Source organism: Arvicola amphibius, chromosome 14 (genome assembly GCF_903992535.2).
Source record: "Arvicola amphibius chromosome 14, mArvAmp1.2, whole genome shotgun sequence".
NCBI classification, from domain to species: Eukaryota; Metazoa; Chordata; class Mammalia; order Rodentia; family Cricetidae; genus Arvicola; species Arvicola amphibius.
Genome location: NC_052060.1, coordinates 30,353,461 through 30,363,420, shown reverse-complemented (window position 1 = coordinate 30,363,420; position 9,960 = coordinate 30,353,461). Strand labels below are relative to the sequence as shown.

Here is a 9,960-nt window from a genome sequence, read left to right as displayed (position 1 = left end):
CTTGCTAGCTAGCCAAGGAGACCCATGAACTCCTGATCCTCCTCCCTCTACCTCCCAAGTGCACAACCACACACTAGAATGACAACACCTATCCCTAAGCCAGGCTTATCCTCCTCTTATCTTTTTATAATGTAGGATCCTCTTATTTTATTTCAAGCTGTAAAACAGGAAATGTTCCCAAACATACAAACTCTATATTTAGGTTGAGAAAAACAAACCAAAACCAAGTCAATGCCCCCCACCCCCACACAAACCCCATGGCTATAAGAGTCAAAAGAAAACCTGCAAGTAGTGTTATATATATACATTTTTATTTAGAAAACTATTTTGATGTGCAGACAAAGCTATTTGTCTTTCTTCACTGAGTTAGTTGCACACTTTAAATCCTTCACCCCTGATTATTCTTTGGGCTTTTGGAGAACTTTACATAGAGATAGATAGATATAGTAAACATTATTGGTAATTGTATTAATTCTCAAGATTCTTAAGTTGTGTGCTGGAGAGATGGCTCAGTGGTTAAGAGCACTGCCTGCTCTTCCAAAGGTCCTGAGTTCAATTCCCAGCAACCACATGGTGGCTTACAACAACCTGTAATGAGATCTGGTGCCCTCTTCTGGCCTGCAGGCCAGGCAGATCACTGTATACTTAATAAATAAATAAATCTTTTTAAAAAAAAAGGAAAAAAAAAGATTAAGTTGCCATTTGTCAAACAATTCGCCCAAGGTACACAGACTTGGGGTACTTCTCCTTAAGAGCCGGCCACTGAACAATGAAGTAATCACAGAGGTGATAGAGAATCTTCCCAGACAGGGATAAAGTTTCCACTCGGCAGATGCTCTCAACGTAGACAATGATCACTTTCTTTATTCCAAGTATCCCAAGGAGCAGGGCAGACATACAGATGGGAACACATGTTCCTGGTCCATTACACAGCACCTTAAAACAAACAAACAAACAAACGAGACCAACTTAAAATACAGAATCCTGTCTTCAGTGGACCATTCTGAATTTAAAAACACCCTAGTCTTGGAGGAGGGGTGGATTTATTAATCCAGTTAAGTCTTCCTTAAAAGGAACACGGATGTGACGGTGTGTACTGAAGGCAATGCACTCAGAGGTCATGCGGAGCTTTGATGTCTTGGCTTACCTGTTTTCTAGCTGTGACACTTGGGTTAACTTCATCATCCTCTCTGTGTCTCTCTCTGTCTCTGTCTCTGTCTCTGTCTCTGTCTCTGTCTCTCTCTCTCTCTCTGTGTGTGTGTGTGTGTGTGTGTGTGTGTGGTGTACACAGACTCATTCATGTGCAGGTAGAGGCCAGAGGCCAACACTGGGGAGTCTCCTTTTATTGCTTTCCACTTTGGTTTTCGAGACAGGGTCTCTCACTGAATTAGTTAATTAATTAATCCCGTGGCTTTTGGGTAGGTGCTGGGGTCTGAGCTGAGATGCTCATGCTGCACAGCAGGTACTTTACCTACCAAGCCGTCTCCCCCGCCCCACAGATCATTTGACTTCAGCTGCTCCCTGCAAGAGCCTTCTGATTAGAGTTACTAAACGCTGTGCCTTGCCTTGAGGATCAGAGGATAAGGTTTTCACCTGCTGGCCCACTTGACTGCTGGGTATATAAGTCTCCATGGTGCTATTGAATAAAGGGCTTCTTACCAGTGATTAGACGTCCGTGTGTCTGTCTGTTTGTGTGTGTTTGTGTATTTCAACCTCTAGCCCCTTGCCCGAAGCTCGCGAACTGTATTGTAGTGCATAGAGCGCAGACGGGGGCGCAGTGCGCGGCAGGTACTCATGGGATGGAGGATTTAGTCTTATCGGAGCCTCACAAATGGTCAGTACCCCACAATACAGAGAAAACAAACAAACAAAACCCAATTATGATCCATTCAGTTTTCTTTTTTCTACTTACATGTTTTCTTTTATATTTATTTTATTTTTTTTAAAAAAGAAAACGAACTATCTTTTTTAACCTTACATACCAATTCCAGTGCCCACTCCCTCCCCACCTCCCATCCCTGTCCACTCCTCAGAGAGCGTAAGGCACATTGCTTTGGGGAAGGTCCAAGGCCCTCCCTACTCTATCTAGGCTGAGCAAGGTATCCATCCAAAGAGAATGGGTCCCAAAAAGCCAGTACATGCAGTAGGGATAAACCCTGGTGCCACTGCCAGTGGCCCCTCAGTCTTCCCCAGCCATACAGCTGTGGGTCTAGCTTGGTCCTATACTGGTTCCTTCCCTGTCCAGCTGGAGTTGGTGAGTTCCCGTTAGCTCAGGTAGACTGTTTCAGTGGGTGAACCCATCATGGTCTTGAGCTCTCTGCCCATATTCTCACTTTTCCCACTCTTCAATGTATTTTTAATGTAGAAGAAAATGCTCTCCGTGACTATGATGTAGTATCTCTTGGGGTTCCAGCCCCACAGATAGGACACTCAGAAGAGGACTGCCACATGAATGGAGCCCTCATTTTCCTCCTCAAAAAAGCTGAATCTGTGCCTGTTACACAGACGAGCTCCAGTATCTCTGGAATTCTGCTAATATCTACAGAAAGCCGGCAATTTTAAACAAATTTAATCTAACAAAAGAAATAACAATTCTAATTACAGAACAACTACAAAGAAGTTTTATTGGTCTTTGAAGAAATGAGAGGAATCTTACTTCATAGACTTATTAGTAAGATAATTTATGACTGTTTGATAGGAAATAAGGTTTGTAGAGTATCTTTCTCGTATGCCCATATTGACTGAATTAGTAAAACCTAATAAATCATTTGACTTTGCAGCTACGAAACAGGAGGCTTGTAGCTGTCTCCACATGCCTATTAGCATCATGCAGTGCAGAATGTTACATGATCCTTCCAAAACCAAATCCACAAAACATCAGAGTCTTCCAGGGGATGGGTCTTCAGACACACGCCTGAATGTCCTTGCCCAACAGGGCCTCTCACTCGGATGGACAACCTGCCTCTGGGTGAACATGGCTAGGGTTGCAAGGGTCATCTTGCTCCATCTTTCCTGCCAGCAGGACCACCTAGACACCATTCACAGAACTCTCTCTGCCTGTTCTCAGGAGGGAATATATGTACACACACACACACACACACACACACACACACACACACACACACATATTTTTAACGGAGAACTTCTCATTTAGGATGCCTCTTGGGTTAGCAGCGACTAAGTGGGGCCAGAGTCTGGCCTTTCATCCCCCTTAGATTCACAGACTCTCAAAGCAGTACCGTACAGATGCAGACCCAAGGTGGGGTGGACGAGATCCATGGGCTGAGGGACCCAAGTCTGGGCGACATCAGTAGCCCTCACCACCTCTATTAGCTCCCTATGGCCACAGACCACACCAAACACTTTGCACATAAAATTGTTACTCACAGTAATCGTTTGAGAGAGGCTAAACTACCTTTTCTGGTAGATAAGAAGGCAATCTGTTTGATCACAGGTTTAGGAGGTGGAGGGTGATGTGGCTTCAGGTTACATTTTCCTTCCGTTATCCTCCTAGCTTAAAAATGCGGAAACCAGGCTGAGCTACTTGTCAGTCCCAGGATGCCAGTCTGCCTCTACTTTGGTTGATACTCAAGGCTTTAGAATGCCCCCTCCCAGGTGTGGGGCCCGCCCTGCACATCACGGGGAGCTCAGCAGCATCCCTGGTCTCTGTCGTCAAGACAACCAGGAAGGACTTGAAGGACTGCCCCAAATCTTTCCAGGTGACAACAACTATTAAAATACTTCCTGATCCTTGGGTTTATAGTAATCTTTAAAGCAGCATGGGCCAAAACTAAAACTTGTTGGAACTTGAGTGACACAATACATTTGAATATATTTCTTTAAATACATGTCCATGTGCGTTCACTTCAACATCCAGCTGACTCTGGATACAAGGGATACATGTGTAAATGACTGGGTGTTGGTGAGAGATGCCTAAACAACGTACCATGGATGAAAAGGAGAGGCTGGGGAAGGTGAAAATCAAAGGTATTTTGTTTGTTTCTCACCAGTCTGTATCTCCATACTCAGAGGCACCTTATATAAAAGGCCCAGGCACAGCAAAACCACAAAATCATAGACCAACAAGCCAGAGGGAAACACAATATTGGCCGGGAGAAGGTTATCGATGCAGTGTGTACAAGGTCCTGGCTTTCACCTCTAGCCCAGGGTAAAGGAGGTGAAAGGGAATTGGAGAAAAATAAATAAAGGCAAACTAATCTTAAAGAAAACCACTTTTAATTAACCACGTATTTTAATTCTGACTTTCCTAGATTTTTTATTTACATGCGGATTATGATTTTATTATTCCAAGAAGCATATCAGAGAGACTTACTGCATGAACTGGGGGAAAAGGAGGCCACCAAGAAGCCTGGTGTTAAATGTAATGACTGAAAACACCAATTCTCAATGGGCGCTGATTCACTGCCCTGGCCGTCTCTTCCTCACCAGCCTGCAAGCTCGGCACTGCCATAACTTACTTCAGAGGAAATCTATGTCTGCAACAGAACAAAGTTGCTTACAAGGAAGAGAGGAGGCGGGAACAAGGGGTAAGAAAGAGAGACTACTCTATGTTCAGCACATGTGGAGTCAAAGGCTCCCTTCTGGTTATTGCCCATTTCTACTTGGCCGCTCACACCATACCTAATCATAACTTATGTGGCGGGCTAGCATAATGGTGGTCATCTACAGGTTTTTCCTTGTTTTTGATTCAGTATATTTTGATCAGGTTTATCCCTTCCCCCAAAACAGGATACTCTATCTCCCTACCTACCCAACTTTATTCTTTCTCTCTCTCTAACAAACAAAAATTGGAAAAGCAAGAAACAACCCTCCAACACACACACACACACACACACACACACACACACACACACACACTCAAAACAAATAAGCAAAAGATTTTTTAAAAATCCAAAACAGGGCTGGAGAGATGGCTCAGAGGTTAAGAGCACTGCCTGCTCTTCCAAAGGTCCTGAGTTCAATTCCCAGCAACCACATGGTGGCTCACAACCATCTGTAATGGGGTCTGGTGCCCTCTTCTGGCATGCAGGCATACACACAGACAGAATATTGTATACATAATAAATAAACAAATAAATAAATAAATAAATATTTTTTTAAAAGCCAAAACAAAGCAAAAGGTCTATAAAAATACCACGGAGTTCATTTTATGTTGGTCAACAGCCAACATCTATTACCTTTTCCTCAGGAGAACCAGTATATCCTTTGCTCTTGACTTAAGTGTTTGAATGACTTTATATCCAGCTATAAGGAAGAGACACATAAGTCCTGTCTGACCAGAGCCCTGGATTCTTCTGCCAAATGACACTGGTTCAGGAAGAGCACACAAGACAGGCAGAAACCACAAGAGGGTGGGCCATCTAAAGGGTCTGCTGAGTGCTGAGTGCAAGTATCTTTTTCCCCTTTCCTTTCCCCTTTCCTTTCTTTCCCCTTTCCTTTCCCCCTTTTTCCTTTCCTTTCCTTTCCTTTCCTTTCCTTTCCTTTCCTTTCCTTTCCTTTCCTTTCCTTTCCTTTCCTTTCCTTTCCTTTCCTTACCTTTCTGAGACAGGGTGTTACATAGTTTTAGATGGCTAGCCTGGAAATTATTATATAGCTCAGAGTAGCTTCAAATTTATGGGTTATCCTCCTGCTCCGTACTGAGATTATAGTATATGCCAGGGTGGAGCAGGGCTTTTTCTACTGCTCTGGAATCCAGATGTGTGTGAACTTAGGACTCCTGACATCTAACTTCTTATCATGGGGGGAACTCGAGAATAAAGCCACTGGCTGCAAAGGCAAGCAGAGCTGAGAGATGAAGACAGGCCAGATTCCCTTTGAAGACCAGGTTTAAGGTCCATGAATCCAGTTGTGCCTGCTGAAGGAAACCAGATCTTCCCAAAACTAGGCTTGCCAGGTATGTGAGGGGATATGTTCTATCTGTGCTTAAGCCAGTGCCAATCAAAATATCGGTGACTGGCAAGAAAAAAAGCATACCAATTGGCATAATCCTTTATTTTGTCTAACTTCTAACTAGCCTCTGACTATTGGCAGTGTCAGACAGCAGGTGTTCAATGTGTATCTGCTGGATGAATTACCAAATCAATAAATACACTGTGAAAGCAGGAAGCCTGAGAGATGCACTAAAGGTAATGCATGCCAGAGATGTAGAAAATAGAAGAGGTCAGGTCACTGTACATATGGAGTCATGAGGGGAGCTGTGCCAGTCGAGGACCAAGGATGGTCATAACAGGTTTGTTGTTCTGTATATTTGGGTCAAACAGGGCAAGTTCCACTGGCTGAAATATAATCCCTAGATGCATGAAAAGGCAGATTTAACTTCGTCAGTCTGAGCTTAACTCCTGGCTTGGCAGTAATCCCCTCTCAGCCCTGAACCTGGAGTTGAGACACTTGAGGTGCTGTGTTGGTTATAGGCCAGAGACATGCAGTTAGGTTGATCCAAAACTGGAGTCATGCAAAGCTGCCATTCTTTTTTTAAAAAATACATATATTTTAACATAATTTCTTTATTTATTCTTTGGGAATTTCACATCATGCACCTAGATCCACTCACCTCACATCCCCCTATATCCTTCCCCTCATCCCTGCAGCGCCACCCCCGAGGAAATTAAAAAATCAAACTAAACTAAAACAAAGCAAGCAAACAGACAAAACAAGAACAAAACAAACAAACAAAAGACCCCAAACAACAAAACAAAAACCCTAAAAATCCACCTCTTCATTTTTCCTTCTTTCCCACCTCTCCAACACCTGATGGCACTGGGAGCAATGTGTCACATAGCATACCCTTTCTGTCTAATCAGCTTTACTAGCACGTGTTCATTGCCATGAATCACTGGTCCAAGTCCTCTGGTCTCTGGTACTCACTGGTCACTGGAGCCTCACCGAACTCCTCTGGGATATCCCGAGGCAGCCCTGGGTCATGGAGATCCTGCTGGTACTGTTCCACAGGACCAGTGCCTTCACTGGCTCCAGCAGGTCCTAGATGGGGTGGCTATTAGGATGGGTCAACAAGGGCCAGCTGCGGGCCTGGGTGGTGGCTGAGATGGCCATTCCTGGCCACTGGGGTCACCTGCCCCGAGTGAGGGGGTGGAGCCAGCTGCCCTACGTCCATGCCATCAGGGTCTGTTCTCCCTCACCTGTGGTAAGGGGTGGGGCCATCTCTCCTGAGAGCAGGGATCAGCTCTCCCATGAGGGTTGGGGCCAGCTCTCTTGCTGCAGTGGCCTTCAGAGGAAGGGCCAGCTTGCCCTGGGCCGGCAAAGGGCATGGATGGCTCAGGATAGACCTCTGATTTCATCCCGCATGGTTCCTATGGCCCCCTGAGATAAAATGGGCCACAGATGTCAACACAGACCCCAGCTGCAACTGAACAACAGACCCAGACATGGCCCCTCAGATGCAGCTTAGGCCAGGATGACATCCTGACCACTCAGAGTGGGATAGTTCTGGCAGCGGCATGGCCCCTGGACACCACCAATGTCTCAGGCTGTAGGGTTTGTGCAACCTTTGGTGGCAACACAGGATTTGGACTTTTGCACAGAACTCAGCCATGGTAGGACCCAGACATGGTCCTCGGCAGGAGCCAGGTTTAAATGTCACTACTGCCCCAGGTGGCAGTATATGCCACTCAGATTGGTACGGTCCCAGCCTCAGTGTGGCCCTTGGACACCAACATGGCTGGCCCCGAAGGCGTGGGCATAAGAGAGCTATCTCTGCCCCTCATCTGAGAGGGATGGTCCCAGTGGCCCAGACCGACGAGACCGTACAGACCCGCCTCTACCCCACTTAACATCTGCCCCATCTGTGACATTCTGGAGCATGTGAGGGATTGGTCCTGCAGAATGATAACCACGGGTCTCCACGACTCAGGAAATAGCAGGAAATCCAAGAGGAGTTTCGGGGAGAGTCCAGTGATGAGGGTCCAGCGCCAGAGGCCTTGAACCAGACCAATGACCCAGTGCAATGAACATTATTTGGTTGGGGCTGATTGGACAGGAGGGTATACCACACGGCACACTGAAGCTCTCGACGCCACTAGGATGAGCAAAGAGTGCTGAGAGGCTGAGAGGCGGAGGAGGGAGGTGTGGGTTTTTCTTTTTGTTTGTTTGTTTTGAATTAATATTTTGGGAGGGACATGGTGCAGGGGTGACGGACAGAGAAGGACTGAGAGGTGAGCGTGATTGGGGGCATGATGTGAAAATACCAAGGAATCAATAAAGAATTATGTTTAAAAAAGAAGAGAGTGCTGGCTCCTCGGTTAGTTGCTTTCTTTCATTTGTTGGCAAATGAAGAGCACTGTTCACAACTTAACGGAGCGACTGGAAAGAACAGGAAGCTTCAGGCCTGTGAGAGCTTGTCCGGTTGTTAGGTTCCTAAACTGACAAACCATCACTGATTACTCCTGCTCAGCCAGAACTCCCCGCTCACCGAGTGTCCACACCGTCCATCAAGGGGTGAATGACAGCCGTAATAAAGGAGGAACTCCTCTCGTTTGTGGCAACATGGATGAAATTGGCAGATGTCACGTTAAATAAAATAAACCAGGTAGAGAAAGACAAATGTTGCATGTTCTCAGTCATGGTGATCGCCTGTTAGTAGAGTAGACTCGAGGTCACTAAAGAAGGGAGCAGGCGTAGGGTGGGTAACATGGGGGGAGGGAAATATTTCTAATGCAAAAGAGCGCAAAAGGAAAATGGCAGGTGACGGCAATTGTGTATTCCAAAATAACTACAGGAGAGGATGATGTATCGTCTTCCAGCCCATGAAAATTATAATACACGATCATTAGACACTGTATATCAAGTTACCATATTAGATTATGTAAATAAGAAAAAACATCATATAGCTAATTGTTTTAAGAAGACAATAAATAATATGGTGCTTAGGGCTAGAGTCTGGCAATCGTGCGAACCTGGATTAGCTGCCGAATGGCACTGTGACCTGGGGCAGTGTCCTTACCTACTCCACGTCTCAGTTTTCTCACTCACAAATTCATCCATTCAAAAACTATTTTATTAAGCAAAGGTAATGTGGCAGGTCTGCTGTGGATGCATGCATTAGTGAATGGAAGTCCTGTTTCCACAAAGGTTATACTCCAGAAAGCTGACAAGAAATCAAAAGATACACAGACGGGACTGGAAGGATGATCCCAGCCACCAGACCTGAGGCTACAGTGCTGAGACACCTCCCACTGCTGAAGGCCACTTCTTCATACATAAGTACAAAGGAAGGAAGGGAGCTGAGAGGCTGTCAGGGCCACATTTCCGCGACGGCTAAGCCAAGTACGTGAATAAGATGCTCAGGACGGACAGACGAACACAGCCACATCATCACCAGTGAGCATGGCTCCCGGGCCTCCTGACTACCTCTGCTATCGGCTGCGGAAACAGAATCTTGTAGCTTTCCTGTTCTCTGCACAAATGGACCAAAGGGTCAACTTCCTGCATTCTTGGCCTTTTTAGTTTTCATTGTATTTTCAATCCACTGAAACGTTTTCAACAAGTTCTTTAAAGCCTAGGGGTCCAGTGTTTGCCTTCTGTTCTCCTCACACCTTGTACTAGGTAGGACTTTTGATGCACAGCCAGTCAGAGCTCCAGGGGGCCATACTGAGCACCCACTCTTTGCTAGGCAGAGCCTAATATAATTATGCATTTAATGTAATTATGCATCTTGCATAATATAGTAGTTCTTTACTTGTGGGATATGAGCTATCCTTAGCAGTTGCTTCATGCCACGAATAAATAACAAACCCTATATATATTATGTTTTCTCTGTATATATCCATGAAAAAGCTTAATCTGTAAACAAGGTATAATACAGAATTACCAATAACTAATAATAAAATAGACTAACTATAAAAATATGCTGCAGATTTTAGCAACCACAGTATATGATTTTTTCTTTCTTTAAATCAAGAACTTTTACCATTTCACGTACAGAGA

General features: G+C 45.1%; 1 protein-coding gene across 1 annotated transcript in view; it reads right to left on the bottom strand.

The window, feature by feature from the left end:
* Positions 1-289: 289 nt before the first annotated feature.
* The window catches only part of Alg14 (ALG14 UDP-N-acetylglucosaminyltransferase subunit), a 71,638-nt gene continuing 61,967 nt past the window's right edge, over positions 290-9,960 (bottom strand). The window contains exon 4 of the mRNA XM_038311908.1: positions 290-936. Within this exon, the coding sequence (XP_038167836.1) occupies positions 706-936 (231 nt within the window). The 3' untranslated portion in view covers positions 290-705. The remainder of the gene's footprint in view (positions 937-9,960) is intronic.